Here is an 18,339-nt window from a genome sequence, read left to right on the forward strand (position 1 = left end):
GGCCTGTCTATGACCCGAGGGTTAGAAACTGCTGCTCTAGGTAACAAAATACCCTGAGACAAATATGAGAAATTAGACAGATGGCATTGAGATGCAACAGAGGGCATCTCCTGATGAATCCATCCCAATATCACGCATAAATGAATGCAGTGATTCATTGCCTCTTAATGATAATAATATAACTTATTATCTCATAAAGGAAGCAATAATCATTTAAACTACGGGATTATTGAGATGTACATTTTACCAGATATCAGCATCATAATCTTATAAGTCTATATGAAAGTTTGAAAAAATAATTATAAAGTTTATTTAAATGTTGATTGTCCCGAGTTCTGTAGTTTCTTGTTCCGTTGTGTCATCAGGGACAAAGAGTCAAAAAAGGAAGCTCCCACATTTAGCACTTTAGAGTAAGACACATGGATTGTCACAATTAACATTCCTCTGGACATGCTGGAGCTCATGGTGAAGTCTTCTGTTTTCAGCTTCGAATGTTGCTCTGAGCTGTGCAGCTTGTTCCTAAAGTGTGATAAATAGAAAGTAAGATCAAACACCTTCTGATTGCCTAAATCACTCACTTGTCCTTACTTCTTTTCATCGACAGTAGCAATAAACAGTTCCTGAACATCTCTCTTCCATTCAAGTACATCTAACCTATTTCTGTAATTATTCACCCCTTTTGTCTTTCTCTAGTTCCAAAACTGTCATTTCTCACCCCTGAAATATTGGTATCCCTAGGATTGCATACCAAAGCTCCTTCTCCCTTAAACCACAAAATTTCCTTGGGCAATCTTAGTCACATCTTGACTTCAATTCTCATTCACACGTAGGAGAATGCTAGATATATTTCTAAGAGAAGAGGTTGAAACAAAAACATTGTATCTAAATAACATGGAATCAGGTGGGCTTTCTAATCCTTAGATGAGATAATTTGTTCAGATCACCACAGTTTTGGCAGCAGAAGTGGGAGAAAAGAGGAAAGACAGAAATAACCACGTGTTGCTCATACTGCTCTTTCGGAAGAAGCTGCAATCAGAAATATTTTAGAGTAACTTCTGAAGAACTAGTACCTACAGACTGGCAAGCCAAGGAGAAGTAGGATGTCATTTGTCTCATTGGGGTGCTGACAGGAATTTCACGCTAGGTGTGCAGAAGCAAAAACATTGCAGATTCTACTCATTTGGAAGGCAGTTTTGTTAATGTACGAGGCTTGTGTGATGTTGGCAGTTATTATCTCTTTGAAACCCCATTTATCCCATCAGAAAAATGAGGATGCAGTACTTCTGCTTTACAGTGAGTGAATTAGATGAGATCAGGCGTGTAAAGTCTATGACAATAATTGATAAATAAGAACTACTGGAGAGTGTTTGGTAACTACTGACAGTGATTGGTAAATAAAACTAAAGGACTAGATGAAACAAACTGGCAGATTAAAGGCCTTCAGAACAGAGACGATCCAGGCAAAAACAGGGGCATAGACACTATAACATGAAATCAAATTATGAAAGCATCTATGACCAAAGCAAAAGATTGTCCAGGGCAATTAACAAGTTAATAGGAGAGACCAATCACTGCAGCCTAGAAATGCCTTGGTTTTTATTTAACAACATAAGTGCTTACTCTGTACCAGGCCCCATTTAAACACAAATATTTAACTCATTTCATTATCAAAATAACCCTACATAGATATAATCACTGTCTTCATTTTACATAAGAGGGAAATGAGACATAGAGGGGATAGATAACTTGCCTAAACCATATACTTACTAACAGGTGGAGCTTGGGTTCATACGCAGGCATTCTGGCTCCAGACTCCTTGCTGAGAGCCACAGTAGCATGCTGCCTCTCCCTTTCCCACTGCTTCATACCCTCATGATTACAGGGAGGGGAGAGATGAAACAGTTGATAAATACCTGCATCCGTTGTTCCTGCGTCCTCTGTAGCTCTGCCAGCCAATTTTGTTTTTCTCTCTCCATTCGTCTCACTTGTTCCTGATGGACTCTCTCCCGCTTCTGCATCATTTGCTGGTTCCACTTTTGAATTTCCTCCAACCTTCTTGCGTTAGCCTTTGCAGCCTCTGCTTTCACTTGTTCCTCTGAGGAGAAAAAGATCAACTTCTCTAGGATTAATGTGCCCCTTCCTTCTGCCTCCCACTTTTATTTATGATTGTTCCGGCTTCCTGGAGAAAATTCCCAGGGGTTGTTTTTCCTTTCCAGGTAACCACAATGCAGGATCACGCCACAGTCAGATGTGGCTTGAGGAGCTAAGAAGTCTCTTTGCCATTCTTGCGCTAGTTTAAGATCCTATGAGGGCCAGGCTAAATTAATTTAAAATTTGTAGAGGTTTTTTTTCTGCCTTGCCTCATTTCCACTTTTTTCTCACCTTTCATCTTTTTTTCCTTCTCCGTGAGAGCCTGGTCGGCTTGTAATATTGCATCATTCACAGACTTCTTGGACTTTAAATATTTCTGTAGAACTTCTTCAGCCTAGTAACCCAAAAAACATGCAGTTAGAAGCAGGAAATGGTGATTAGGAATGTCGTAAACATCTTTAGGTCTTGTTCGTTCCAGGAGCTTGTGGAACACCCTCTCCTGTCACAAGTTTGGGCATGACCCCATGGTCAGGGCATGTAAGTCCACTAGACGCAAAGGACTTGTTCACAGGTAGAAAAACACCACAAACGTATGAAAATTGATGATGCTTGTGTGCTCGAAAGACTGATTTATGCTGGGAAAAAGACACTGTCTTTCCCCGAGACTGAGGGCAGTAAGGACTAGTTAAGCTTGGACCTGTTGGTGTCATCTTTATTGTCATGTGGGGTGAGCCTGCCTGGAAATGAAGCCAATTAAGTCAGGAAAAGGAAACAAAAAAGACAGAAAAAAGGAAGGAGGAAATGAATATTATTATTTAAACTCCTGTATGTATTTATACTTGAAACTAAACTAAAATATTTAAATATTTTGCTTTTAATATGTGTAAGCCAATGGTGTTTCTTAAGTTAGTTTCAAGTATTAAGATTCTGACCAATATGAACATAAAGGCTTCTTTGTTGCAATGAATGTTGATGCTCACAAAACAAGTTGTGATTATGGTCATGGTTCAATTTAATCCCACTGCTACCATTAGAGTATAAATTCTGTGCTAGGAACACCAACACCAGGCACATTGTTTTTCCATGAATGCTTACTCAATAAAATGGTTACTGCTAGGGAGAGACCTCATCTGTGTGCCTGTATACATGGCGTGTTTCCTGTTCTCACTGTTTTTTTCTAAGAAGTCCCTCAGGAATTCTCCACAATTAATAGGTAGAACCAGGGATACCTGTATTCCTTTCCTAGGCTCCTGATAGTACTTTGTCTTCAGCTCTTCCATTTTCTGAATGAAGAGATTATGGCCCCCTGGTTTAGAATAAATTCCCTGCTTCACTGCTTCTTCTAGAGGACCAAAAATATCCGTAAGTAAAGCAGAGCAGCGATCTGAGGATGCTTCCAAGTTCTGTTTACAAATGTCATTCCGCTTTGCATCTAGTAGAGTCTTCAAAGAAATTAAAAACCCATGGAAAAGATGTTAGCAATACTTCAGTATTTCTGGAAATAATTCTCAAAAAGAATCTATATTTTTTTCTAGAAACTTAGAGGAAGACACATACAAGCAAGACTATATCCTTCCCACCAAACCTGGAAAAATTCCAAGGATAATACTCTACAGAAAAATAACATTTACTTTTGGTTTTGAATCTCTTGTTATTTCTGCTTTAGGTGTAATCTTCATGCCACAGAAGTCTAGCTTCATGCTTTAATTTTAAATTCAGCCTACAACATTTCTTTTATTATTTCAGTGTTTTACTTGGGATTTCCAATGATAAAGGAGAATAGAATAGTTGGCTGGAAGGATAACAATTTATTCTATTAATCCTGCATGCAACATATTTTAGTGGATTCAATTGGTAATTCTGTATGCTTGATTAATAAAGGAAATTTAATACTTTATAAATGCAATTGTTTAAAGGCAGAAAATTAATTAAAATTTAGTCCATGGGTATAACATGGTAAATGTGTGCATATGTGAAAACTTCAGAATCTACAAAGTCCAGAGTAGTTACATGTTCGTTTGTTTTTGGAATAAAAGTGGTATCATGGCTATATATTGATTATTGTTTTCCAATCTAGTATGAATTTCTTTTCTTAACTAAGTTCTATTTTATCATTCGTAGCAATACTTTGTCTTCGATTGACCATAATCCCCATGAACTAAAAACAAAAATATCACCTCCAATTCTTTCTGGAAACTTTGGTCCACATCCTTGAAAGAGTTCTTCATGAAGACTTCAGTGGCCTCCCTCTCACTGTCCCTGTGCAGGTCCAGCAGCTCCTGGAGAGTTTCCGTGGGCAGCTGCACCTTCTGGCCCATCTGCTGGTCATAGTGAGCAACGGCCTTTTGCACTGCGGCTGAGTTCTCTATTTGGGCCAAGGCCAGGACTGTGTTCTCCATGCAAGGCAGATCCCCACTGCTGATGCCATTGACATAGGTCAGCACCAAGTTCTTTAGACCTCCATGGAAGAAAGAAATGTTTATATGATTTGCAAAGAAAGAAAATATGATCGATATAGTAATTTCTGAGAATGTCCATTTAATAGTTACATTGCCTGAAACTTTTTAGCATTATGGACAGTAGTCAAGTTGCCCAAATAAGTTTATTTGGGAAATTATGTGATCAGGAAGCCAAGTTTCTCATTCTTTGGGAAAGGAAACTGTGTTCAAATAAGAAAAGAGGAAATTTTAAGATGTTTGTGATTGTCCACATTTCATCCTTCTCTGATGGAGAAATGAGAAGAGGATCATATAAAAGTCAAGCATATTCATTTGAATATGCTTGAATACAATGCTATAGACTTCTATCCCTTCAATCTTGCCCTTTTCTTTCCTCAGCTTTCTGTTCTCTTCAGAATTCCTTTTCCTATTTTACTTAGTATAATTAAGCTATGATGAGAGCTACCCTTCTCTGAAAAAGTACAAAGTAAGCAATTTAAACCAGATTTCTCTTAATGTTTGTTTGAACTTTCCTGTTTTATGTCTTGTCATTTGCTCGCTTTTGTTTCCACTCAACTTCCTCCTATAATGTAGCAATTATTTACAGAGTTCTGAGACATAGAGTTCTTAAGAAAAACTAGACTCAGAAGTCTGCTTAGATTTCTTTTAGGGTTCTAGACAATTTGGGCCTTTGTTTAAAGTTTGTATCAGTGAAGTTTCACTTATACAGTAAACATGTATGTCTTGCTCATCTTGTGCCTATCAAAGACTATGACACCTAATAAAACTCCAATATAGTTGTTGAACAAACGCTGCCAGCCTGTGTGGATTAATCCAGTTCAACAGATCTTTAATTTTATCTTATCTTCATGTTTTGTTCCTATTTTATATAACTTTAAAGGTATTACTACAAAAAACGCACACTAGTAATATGTGATACCCACAGAAACTTAATAAATGATACATATGATTTTCACGGTAGCAATTCTTATTGACACTGCAAGTATAATCTTACTAAAAGTGTCCATTATCGTTTACATTAAATTGAAGGAAAATCCTAAAAATTATACTCACGAGATCCATTGACTTTGATGCCACCTGGAAGAGTCTTGGTCATAGAATGGCTGAAGATGTAGGAACAGAACTCTGCCACTTGTTGCACAAATTCATGCTCTAGCTCATCATCAGGCAGTGTTTCAAGTTGGGCAAGCTTCTTTTGGTGAGCAGGTAAGTCAAAGATAAAGCATTTCTTTTTTGGAAAGAACTTCTGTATACACAGACGGGGCAAATTGAAGTTTTGAACTCTTTGATCACTACCTGGAGAATAAAAAATAGGATTTATTTAGCATAGAATTTACTTTCATTTTCACTTATTTACCTCAAATAAATGTCCTTTCGCCTGATGTCACCCAGATTAATATATCTTCATAAATCTTAAGAAAAAGAAAAAAGGTAACTAATCAGGGAAAGTCACAAAGAAAAGAAATTTGTTCTATGAATCGGGCAATAATGCAACTTAATATTGAACCTACTTGTTCATTATAAATTAATAATATTCGTTATTTATTTTGTAGGCAAGCTAGGTGAACATATATAGAAATCCGTAAATTTAACCACCTAAACAAAAGAGGTAATTTCTTAGAATACTTTTTTATAAATCTTTCCAAAACTGAAGTCCCTGTTACCTTGCTTTGGCCTCAGTGAATTCTCCAGATATGCATCTGCTGTGATGAGTTGCCCATCTATTTCCAGGTCTAAGCAGAAATCTCTCAGAGTCCACACTAAATCTGGAAAGAAGCTCTCAGAGTCAGCAGCATCTTCAACCCCGTCAAGGTCAGGTGAGGTTCTTGCCTTGAGCAGATCTGTCAGTTCTGTCACATTGCTGAGATGCAATTAAAGAAAACTGGCAGAAATAGGACTGTATCCAAACTCATACTTAATTCCATGTCTACCCAAACCTTTATTTTCCCTATGAGTCTTAACCAAATTATCATTTTGTCAGTAAATATAAGGACTCCTTTCTTTGTACTTTCAATGTTTATCATGTTTCAATTTTTGTGTTTCACAAGGTCTCACAGACACCCATCTGGTAAAGAGAAGAGTTTTCTCGGACTTTGATGCCACCCTGTACCACAGAAGGATACTGCAGTAGGTCTATAGCTCCTTGATCGATTTTGTTCATGGTATTGTATACAAAAGTGCTGCTCAGTAAGAGTGCCAGTGCAAATATTTGGATATCATTCTTGTTGTCAGCCTAGAAGTTAGACCAAATTTAAGTCGTGTCTTATGGGATTCCCAGAAGAGCAATATTTAAAAATAGGCTCTTGGTGTATAAAGCCTTTTTTTTTTTTTTTTTGGAACAAGACAAAGATTGTTAGCAATATTAACTTAGAATAGTTCTCTTGTTAACATTGATAATTTTATACTGATCAATATCTTATTAACTCACCAATTCCTCTTATAGCTACTGTTAAATATTTGCAAAAGGGATAGTTAAAGTTAGTGGGGTGATCAGAGTACTTAAAACAGAGGTTTTCCAGCACGTAAAACAAAATTGGCCTATATACACAGTACATATACCTATTTTATTGAATAAGTAGTATCAATAATGCAGCTCACATTAATGATTTTATCAAATTCTAACAAAATGCTGTGAGATGGGTTTATAGTTACTATCTCCATTTTGTAGGTAAGGAAACTGAGGCTCAAATTGGGACTTATCATCTTTGAGTCTTGACAAATCAAAAACAAAGAAAAAAAAAAACACAAGAAAACAATGGAAGTTCAAGAGAAAGATCCAGGTGTGTGCTGGAGCCCCCTCATACCAACTCATGACAGCCAGCTGTGTCTTCCCAAGTCTGAGTTTAGTGAATTCACTTTGGTAGCTTGAAATCAATTATGATGGGAGAATTTAGAAAATAGTCAAGTGCTACAGATCATGGTTGTTTTTGTTTTTTTGTCAGTGAGCTGGTTGTTAAGTACTTACCAGCATATAACTAGGAAAGGCCCATGTTCCTACTGTTTTTAAGTAATGAGTTGAATAAGAAAGACCAAAGAGAAAACAGGACATTTGGAGAGAGTTACTTCTCTTATTAAAGTCAGAAAGCTACAAGTGCTAGAGCTTTGACTGGAACACAAGTTCATTTAAGAATAGCACCCACTATTAACTAGCATAATCGCAGGATCAGGTTTGTAACAGTGATTTTATCTGTACCACCTTTCTGAATTTGAGTTAACTGCCTAGCTCAACATCAACAAAGTTCTGATTCTGGCTTATAAATGTATTTTCTTACTTCAGGCTTCCAAACTCTGACTATTAAAAATACAAAGGAAAACAATGGGGGATATACATTGGTCAGGTGGAACTACACATTTATAAAAATAAACCCAAAATCTCCCTGTGGAAAGACTGTTCAGAGATTAGGAGGTTTAAAAAGGCATCCTTCTTCCTTACCTTTTCTACATCTCCCAGGCCCTCAGTGTCAAGCAGAACTAATGTGTGATTTGGCCTGTTGGGATGAGGCATACACCATATCCAGATTCCCTTGGTATGAGACTGCACCGTAGATGCAACAGAGAAGCCTGCCGGGGAGAGTAAGAGGTTGTAATAGGAGAGAAACTGGAAACTGGGGATTTGCTTGCTCATGCAGCTAGAGTTTAAGGAAAGCAAGATGAGACAGCAGAAAGTACAACCAGTATTGACTTGAATGATGATACAGAAATGGAAAAATAATATCAAATACCATAGGTTGGAACTTTGATATTTAAATAAAAAATATTACACTATAGAATGCTGCTAGTTTATAATTATGTATATGGAAATTATTCATTGATGTCTTACTCCTTACAAGGAGAACATATTATACATTTTACAGGAAGAAATTAAGATGACGAAAAAAAAAGAAATGATTTGTCAGGAACAGAGAACTGCCCTTCATCTTTCAGAAGCTAAAAAGACCAGCTGTGGCCTAAATATTGGTTTTTAATATTCATCCTCATGTCTTACTTTCTCTCCTCACTTCCCTGTACTGGGTGGTGACTGTGTGAACGGACAGAAGGGCTTGGCAGAGCTTTTCTGGTGCCACTCACCCTTGTTCTTCCCAGACAGCTTGTTCAACAGGTAGGATTTGCCAGTGCGATAGAGGCCCACGATCGCCACGACCACCACAGGCTGCGTAATGGCAGACAGGATCTCCAAAGCTTCCTGATTAACCTTCAGATGCTCATTAAAGTTCTCAATGAGGCACACAGGGTCTGACATGTGGATCTCCGGAGCCATGTCTAGGATGTTACTTTTCCTGCAACAGAACGGGTGGGATGGACTGGAATTTCTAGTGTTTGTTTAATAAGCAAAGAAAGTCATTTTACTTACTGAACCTGGGGACACACTACTCCCCAGCATTGCCTACGTTTCTGAAAGAAATTGTTTAAAAATAAAGAGAGATTGCAAAGACAGCCACAGTAAAATAAGTCCTAGGCCTTTTATAGGTCTACTATGGCTACCCTACTGGTTCTTAAGTATTTGATAGGCATACAAAGCTCCATTCCTGTATCTAACCAACTAGTTTGAATCTAACTCTTATTCCACTGGTTTTTGGCTTATTTATGTTTTTTAGCTTTTACAGCCCTGGGTCCCTATATTAATTTTTTATGACATTATTTATATATTACACTGTTCCTTTTACTTTATGTCAACATCGTTTTTTTCTTAGTTAGGTCTATGTCCAGTCAAACTGCATTATATTAAATAATACCAAGTCATTATGCAGCATTATCTAAGAAATCACAGTTGTTTGCTTCTTAGAGATATGCTTAATTTTTAAATAGTTATTAATGTGCTTTATTAAACCAAAACTTCAATGAATGATTATTTTATGATTGAACGAATAAAACAACTTCCTTTAACAACACCTAATCTGTTTTTTTTCTAACTTCTGAGCATCAATCCCTATAACCTGAAGAATCTGGTTAAAAAAAAATTTAAGCTATATGAGAACAAGCAAATGCCATAAAAATGTGCTTTTCTACTTTGCCTTTGCTGAGTCCAGCTCTGTCGCAGAGACCCCAAACCAGGCGGTGCTGAAGGAATTAAGAAACAGACAGAGAGGTAGAGAGCAAAAAGGTGTGGGACAGACGGGGGGCCTCAGCATTCCCAGCTGAGAGCCTCAGAACAGAGTCTGACCCACACATTTATTGACAGCAAGTGATAATCATCATTTAACCAAAAACATTCTTCGAAGGGAACAAAGCATTTTTGAGTGGCAAGAAACAGGCTTTGGCTCACTTATCTACTGCAGCTGGAACTTATCATTACGGCACCTGTCGCTCATGCTATTGTTGATGGTTCAGAAGCCCCCCAGCCGTCTTCCACCAAAGGGAGGGTCAGGTCTTTCTTTCCCGGCTCCAGTAAACCAACAACCTCTAGCAATATGGGCGGGAGGGTCAGGTCTTTCTTCCCCCGGCTCCAGTAAACCAACAACCTCTAGCAATATGCAGCACTGCCATCACAAGTATGTCACAGTGCTATACATATTCTGTTTATGGCCAGTTTCTTTAAGGCCTGCTACCCCAGGCTTAAGGCCTGCTCTCAAATGCTCCCAACAGCCTTATCATAGTCTCCTTCCATTTTAAAGGTGCTTATTTACTAAAGAAGCTAAAAACTTCACCATCTGTTTGACCCATTCTTTCACTAAAATCTTACAATGAAAAGGCCTGGATTCTCCATATCTTTACTGGCAGATTGTAAAAACTGTCATTGTTCAATTATAAAGGCCCATTCTCCCTGCTTCCTCATAGGTAATGCCCTGGAAATCATGATGTTGACGCAAACATTAAAACAGAAACTGCTTGGCAGCAGATAATAGGAGATCCATTTGCAAATGGTGTAGCACTAGGACATGGGAGTCAGAAAATGCCGAGTGCTAGCCTGATCCAGAAAGAGGCAATTCTGCAATGAATTTAGACTCAAATGCCGACTATTTCCTCATTCTAATCCACTTTCAGTGCACCATTAGTACCTTATATTTGTAGAATTCTGGTTGCCTGATTTGCATGCAGCAGAGGCCAGAATAATTTTTACACTAGAAAGTTATGGGCACCTTGCAGTGACGATCTACAGCAATTAGCTAGAAAAACAGAAGATACATAAGCCAGATCTGTAAGCAGACATTGAGAACTTACAAGATCTTATGCTTTGGGATGTTGTCACTAGTGGGAAAGGGAATAAATTTGAGTGTTCAGACTTCCTTACGAATGATGATAGCACTGTATATCTATATTAATAATAGTATTTTACATGCTGTACCCTAATGTTTTCTGGATAGCACCTTTAATGCTTTTAGTAAAGCCAAATTTCTAAAACATTATTGCAGATTTAATGTGTTCAAGCCACAAACATAACTGTTGCTCTGTTATTCAGAACTTAGCCTGCGATGAGTGCTCTGGGATGCATTCTCCCTGTTTGAGTCCTATAACCTTTTGCAAATAAAAACAATGCAAGAATGGTTCAGTATACATGCACAAAATGCACATTTTGCCCTTTCAGTAAATAGGACTTGATTTCCGACCCCAGCCCTACAACTGGCTATCTGTATCTCTCTGGCATTTTACTCAACTCTTAGCTTGTTTTCTAAAACAGTAAAAGTAAATAAACAACTATTTATTAACATCAGTAATAACTGCTGGCTTATGAGAGAGAGAGATAGAGCTGCAGGAGATTTTTAAAAGTGCAAAGAAGGAAACTGCCAAAAAATAATAAGAGAAAATGCTCAGAAGTGGTGGCGGATTTCTGAAAGATTTCTGAAAGGATTTCTGAAAGAAAACATCTGTTTTCAACCATACAGTTATAGTTTGGGGTTTGTGCCTGCATATGTATATGTAGTGGTTGTTGCTGGCTTTTGCTTATTTTGCATAGCTTTTGGTTTGAATTTGGATGAAAAGGAAAAAGCTCTTACTAAGGATATAAATGGAAATCAAACAAGTACAAAATGCTTGAAGTATGTGTCATGGTAAAAAATTCAAAGGAGAGAATTTCAAGGAGTGAACAAAGTTGCCAGACAGTATTGAAGGGTCCAGTTGGGCAACTGTTAAATTAGGTGATTTATAGTTGTAAAGGCAAGAGAGTAGTAGAAACAGAACCCAACACAAAAGGGGCTAGTTAAGTGAGTAGATGCCAAGAAGCCAACATGAATTAAGTCGGGGCTATTTCTTTCCTCTTTTTTTTCTTTTTTTTACTAAAGTATTATTTTATTTTACTTATTTTTATTATTATATTCCAGGTTCTGGGATACATGTGCAGAACGTGTAGGTTTGTTAGATAGGTATACACGTGCCATGGTGGTTTGCTGCATCCGTCAACCTGTCATCTGCATTAAGTATTTCTCCTAATGCTATCCCTCCCCAAACCCCCAGCCCCTGACAGGCCCTGGTGTGTGATGTTCCCCTCCCTGTGTCCATGTTTTCTCATTGTTCGACTCCCACTTATGAGTGACAACATGTGGTGTCTGGTTTTCTATTTCTGTGTTAGTTTGCTGAAAATGATTTCCAGCTTTATCCATGTCCCTGCAAAGGACATGCACTCATTTTTTTTATGACTACATAGTATTCCATGTGGTATATGTGCCATATTTTCTTTATCCAATCTATCATTGATGGGCATTTGGGTTGGTTCCAAATCTTTGCTATTGTGAACAGTGCTGCATGAATCATACAGAATAGTCAGGGCTATTTATTTGTTTTTTCTTCTCCTGCCTCAACCTCCCGAGTAGCTGGGATTACAGGTGCCCATCACCATGCTTGGCTAATTTTGTATTTTTAGTAGAGACAGGGTTTCGCCACGTTAGCCAGGATGGTGTCGATCTCTTGACTTTGTGATCCACCTGCCTTGGCCTCCCAAAGTGCTGGGATTACAGGTGTGAGCCACCTTGCCCGGCCCTGTTCATCTATTCTTTTGCCACTGTCATACTTCATTATGGGGCACAAGAATATTTAACACATTGTCTTTCTTTATTACTAAGTCTAGAGTGCAGTGGTGTGATCACAGCTCACTGCATCCTTAGCCTCCTGGGCTCAAGCAATCCTCTTGCCTCAGCCTCCCGAGTAGCTAGGACCACAGGTGTGTGCCAGCACACCTGGCTAATTTTTTATTTTCAGAGATGGGTCTTCTTATGTTGCCAGTTTTTTTTTTAAATATATATTTTATTGCATTTTAGGTTCTGAGGTACATGTAAAGAACATGCAGGATTTTGCATAGGTAAACATGTGGCAATGTGGTTTGCTGCCTCCATCCCCCTCACCTATATCTGGCATTTCTCCGCATGTTATCCCTCCCCAACTCCCTACCCCCCACTGTCCCTCTCCTAGTCCCCTCCGACAGACCTCAGTGTGTGATGCTCCCCTCACTATGTCCATGTGTTCTCATTGTTCAACACCCACCTATCAGTGAGAACATGGGGTGCTTGATTCTCTGTTCCTGTGTCAGTTTGCTGAGAATGATGGTTTCCAGATTCATCCAGGTCCCTACAAAGGGCATGAGCTCATCATTTTTTATGGCTGCATAGTATTCCATGGAGTATATGTGCCACATTTTCCCTGTCCAGTCTATCATCAATGGACATTTGGGTTAGTTCCAAGTCTTTGCTATTGTAAACAGTGCTGCAATGAACATACATGTGCATGTGTTCTTATAACAGAACAATTTATAATCCTTTGGATGTATACCCAGTAATGGGATTGCTGGGTCAAATGGAATTTCTATTTCTAGGTCCTTGAGGAATCGCCACACTGTGTTCCGCAATGGTTGAACTAATTTACACTCCCACCAACAGTGACTTGGCTAAGCAGGCTCTCTTTTGGTTCCATATGAAGTTTAAAGTGGTTTTTTCCAGTTCTGTGAAGAAGGTAATTGGTAGCTTGATGGGGATAGTGTTGAATCTATAAATTACTTTGGGCAGTATGGCCATTTTCACAATATTGATTCTTCCTAACCATGAGCATGGGATGTTTTTCCATCTGTTTGTGTCCTCTCTTATTTCGTTGAGCAGTGATTTGTAGTTCTCCTTGAAGAGGTCCTTTTCATCCTTTGTTAGTTGTATTCTTAGGTATTTTATTCTCTTTGTAGCAATTGTGAATGGCAGTTTGTTCTTGATTTGGCTCTCTTTAAGTCTGTTATTGGTGTATAGGAATGCTTGTGATTTTTGTATATTGATTTTATGGTAAAGAGCATTGACACAAGAAGAAACTGCATCAACTAATGGGCAAAACAACCAGCTAGCATCAAAATGGCAGGATCAAATTCACACATAACAATATTAACCTTAAATTTAAATGGGCTAAATGCCCCAGTCAAAAGACACAGACTGGCAAATTGGGTAAAATGTCAAAACTCATTGGTGTGCTATATCCAGGAAACCCATCTCACATGCAAGGATACAACAGGCTCAAAATAAATGGATGGAGGAAGATTTACCAAGCAAATGGAGAGCAAAAAACAGCAGGAGCTGCAATCCTAGTCTCCGATAAAATAAACTCTAAACCAACAAAGATCAAAAGAGACAAAGAAGGGCATTACATAATGGTAAAAGGATCAATGCAACAAGAAGAGCTAACTATCCTAAATATATACACACCCAATACAGGAGCACCCAGATGCATAAAGCAAGTTCTTAATGACCTACAAAGAGACTTAGATTTCCACACAATAATAGTGGGAGACTTTAACACTCCACTGTCAATATTAGACAGATCAACAAGACAGAAAATTAACAGGGATATCCAGGACTTGAACTCAGACCTGGACCAAGAAAACCTAATAGACATTTACAGAACTTTCCACCCCAAATCCACAGAATATACGTTCTTATCAGCACCACATCACACCTACTCTAAAATTGAGCACATAATTGGAAGCAAATCACTCCTCGTAAAATTCAATAGAATGGAAATCATAACAAACAGTCTCTCAGACCACAGTGCAATCAAATTAGAACTCGGGATTAAGAAACTAACTGAGAACCACACAACTTCACGGAAACTGAACAACTGGTTCTTGAATGTTGACTGGATAAACAATGAAATGAAGGCAGAAATAAAGATGTTCTTCGAAACCAACGAGAACAAAGACACAACATACCAGAATCTCTGGGACACATTTAAAACAGTGTCTGGAGGAAAATTTATAGCAATAAATGCCCACATGAGAAGCAAGGAAAGATACAAAGTCAACACCCTATCGTCAAAATTGAAAGAGCTGGAGGAGCAAGATAAAAAAAAACTCAAAAGCCAGCAGAAGACAAGAAATACCGAAGATCAGAACAGAACTGAAGGACATACACAAAAAAACCTTCAAAAAATCAATAAATCCAGGAGCTGGTTTTTTGAAAAGATCAACAAAATAGACCACTAGCCAGATTAATAAAAAAGAAAAGAGAGAATAATCAAATAGATGCAATAAAAAATGATAAAGGGGGTATCACCACAGATTCCACGAAAATACAAACCACTATCAGAGATTACTGCAAGCAACTCTATGCACACAAACCACTAAACCTGGAAGAAATGGATAAATTCCTGGAAACTTGCACCCTCCCAAGCCTAAACCAGGAAGTAGTTGAAAACCTGAATAGACCAATAACAAGGGCTGAAGTTGAGGCAGCAATTAATAGCCCACCAACCAAAAAAGCCCAGGTCCATATGGGTTCACAGCCGAATTCTATCAGACATACAAAGAGAAGCTGGTACCACTCCTTCTGAAACTATTCCAAACAATCCAAAAAGAGGGAATCTTCCCCAAATCATTTTATGAGACCAACATCATCCTGATATCAAATCCCAGCAGAGACTCAATAAGAAAAGAAAACTTCAGGCCAATATCCATGATGAACATAGATGCAAAAATAAAACATTGGCAAACTGATTGCAACAGCACATCAAAAAGCTTATCCATCATGATCAAGTAGGCTTCATCCTGGGGATGCAAGGCTGGTTCAACATACACAAGTCTATAAATGTAATTCACCACATAAACAGAACCAAAGACAAAAAACACATGATTATCTCAATAGATGTAGAGAAAGCCTTCGACAAAATTCAACAGCCCTTTATGCTAAAAACTCTCAATAAACTAGGTATGGATGGAACGTATCTCAAAATAATCAAAGCTATTTACGACAAACCCACAGCCAATATCATACTGAATGGGCAAAAACTGAAAGCATTCCCTTTGAAATCCGGCACTAGACAAGGATGCCCTCTCTCACCACTCCTATTCAATATAGTATTGGAAGTTCTAGCCAGAGCAATCAGGCAAGGAAAAGAAATAAAGGGTATTCAATTAGGAAAGGAGAAAGTCAAATTGTCTCTACAGACGACATGATTGTATATTTAGAGGACCCTATAGTCTCAGCCCCAAATCTCCTTAAACTGATAAGCAACCTCAGTCAGGGCTATTTCTAAAGGTAGAACAAAGTAAAAGACTATGACTAAAAATATACTGCTGTTTTCATGAAACGTCTCTCTGGGATTCAACACTTTTTTTTGTCCTTAACAATGTTAGTAAGCTATTTACATTTGCATCTTATCCATTGTTCTTTCTCATGAATATAATGACAATCATAGTTCTCGACACTTTCAAGCTGCAGTTCAAACCAGCTGAATCGGATTTTATGAAGGACAAAGGTAACTTAAGTGGAAATTATAATCTTCAATAAGTCATAAAATTGCAAAGGAAGAAAAATATTTTGAAGGCATTTCAAACTCTTAGTTTAATCATCACACACATTGGTGTCTAATTCAAAAGGAGGCAAGCACAGCTGGTAATTAATTTTGCTTAGTTTTTACTGAGGTCTAATATACCACATCAGCTTAAGCTGCATCCTAGCCTTTGTAGAATGTTTTTAAAATCAACCGAACCTTGCAAATCTCTTCCTCCCTTGCCCCAATCTTACCTTGATTGTAAAATCGGAAGAAGAGGTCTTTTAGAGCTAGTAAGAAAGCTGCTTCTATGAGAACTTGCTAAGAGTTCGAACTCTCGTCCCTTGCTTTAGCTTTGGTGATTTCTCATGTACTTTTTCCTCACTCAGTCCTGGGGACTTTTTTTCTCGCCACCCCTTTTTTCCTGCTCTAGAAAGCAGACGATATGAATACAAAATATGAACTAACAGACAAGGGGATTTTTCAAAATTCTCCATAGGAAACAGAAACCGAAAGTGAAATTAAGTGACTAAGCTGGGTAACAATGGGAATTTCCCCACTGTTGCCTAGTGTGGATAGGCTGGGTGTATTTGACCGGACTTTCTAGAAGCTGCATGTTGTTACTAAACAGAACTTTGAGATCTTTCACAATTGTTCAAAGTATGTGGTATTTCAAAGCTAGCTTGAAATATGTTGACGTTAATCGCCAGTTTGGCAGTAGGTCAGGGATAAAGCTCTTATGATTTTTGAAGTCTAATGTTGTGAAATGTTAGGTCCACTCACACAGGACTAAGTTTATTGCTTTCACAGTAGGTTCAATAGCTAAGAACTTTAACTCACAGGCAAGGGCAAAGTTTTTGGCACTTAGTACACAGTGAATGATAACAAGGATATTATTTATTAGACATTTGTAATGTCCCCTGCACAGCTTTCACTACTTTGTGTGGATTTCCCTATTTTAATTCTTCCAACAAATGTTTCCTCCCAATTTTACAAGAGCTGGGACACAGAAACATTTAGTAACTTGCCCAAAATCACAGAGCTACTAATAAATGGATCTTAAGGTTGAAACCTGAGCACTTTATTATAGACTTTTGTGTTTGCTGAGTGAATAATCATGATCATAATCATTGTTGCTTTTTAATAAATAGATTCTAAGATCTGGACACTAAATATCTCATATTATCCTGATTTCAATCCTACAAGACAGTTTTCTCTATCTTTAATTTACAATGAACAGAGTGGCTGTTCGGCTGTACTTTTGGAGGCTTAGTGCCTAGACAAGGATTTGTGAGCAAGGGATATTTATTTGGAAGGTGCTCATAAGAAACCAGATAGGTCAGTAGGAAAGTGAAAACTGGAATGGAACAAAACCAGTGACTGGGAACATATCTAGCAGGTTTTGCTGTGAGAACAGGAGCTCAGATCTCCTCAGGTGACTCCAGGAAACAATGTAAAACCTGCCTCCAATTTCCCTCTTGGATGGGTTAGAAACCTGGGGTACATTTCTTCCAACTTCCTTTCACTTCTGGGTAGGGACTGGTCCTGAAAGCATAACTCCCTTGTACTCCTGACTTGGCTCATGTGTGGGCTGAGAGAAAATCCTTAGATGAAAGATCTCTGATGTTTGCAGTGAGATGCCATTGGAATGTGCAAGGGTGAGTGACGAGGGGAGATGGCCTTCACAGATGCTATGGGAGTCTCATCCATATTACCTCTATTTTATGCAAAGTTCAAGCTTTCCTTAATGGTTTTTTCAGTTTTGTGGCTGTTCATTAGGTTTTTTTTATTTTTGTTTTTCTTTTAATATATACACAATTGGAAAGTTTAAGCTGTGGTCCTCCCTGCTACAACTGATTTTATGATCATAATTGATATTCAAGATCTTCCCCTCTATTACCCATTCTAGGTTTTGCTTATACTCGACCAGCAGTTCTGCTTGTCTAGGTTGGCTTCTCAGTAGAGAGACACAATTCTTCATTCTTGAGAAACAAGAAAACCTATTTCTTTGCTTCAATAAGGCTCGGTCACTGTCAATACATCTTAACAGGCCATGGGAGCACCAAGAGTATCCCAGAGAATCCTTTGAGTGCCAGCCATACTCTTCCCTGCTTCCATTACA

General features: G+C 38.1%; 1 protein-coding gene across 1 annotated transcript; it reads right to left on the reverse strand.

The window, feature by feature from the left end:
- Positions 1-226: 226 nt before the first annotated feature.
- GBP5 (guanylate binding protein 5) lies at positions 227-16,745 on the reverse strand. The gene is made up of 11 exons (XM_032247818.1): positions 16,472-16,745; positions 8,619-8,827; positions 7,984-8,111; positions 6,674-6,783; positions 6,215-6,411; positions 5,604-5,846; positions 4,269-4,549; positions 3,321-3,533; positions 2,383-2,485; positions 1,914-2,095; positions 227-519 (listed from the first exon to the last, which is right to left on the reverse strand). Exons 2-11 carry the CDS (start codon positions 8,806-8,808, stop codon positions 406-408), a joined length of 1,761 nt encoding a protein of 586 aa, XP_032103709.1. The 5' UTR covers positions 8,809-8,827; positions 16,472-16,745; the 3' UTR covers positions 227-405.
- Positions 16,746-18,339: the final 1,594 nt, after the last annotated feature.

Source organism: Sapajus apella, unplaced genomic scaffold (genome assembly GCF_009761245.1).
Source record: "Sapajus apella isolate SASKATOON/1434 unplaced genomic scaffold, GSC_monkey_1.0 scaffold64, whole genome shotgun sequence".
Classification (NCBI taxonomy): Eukaryota; Metazoa; Chordata; class Mammalia; order Primates; family Cebidae; genus Sapajus; species Sapajus apella.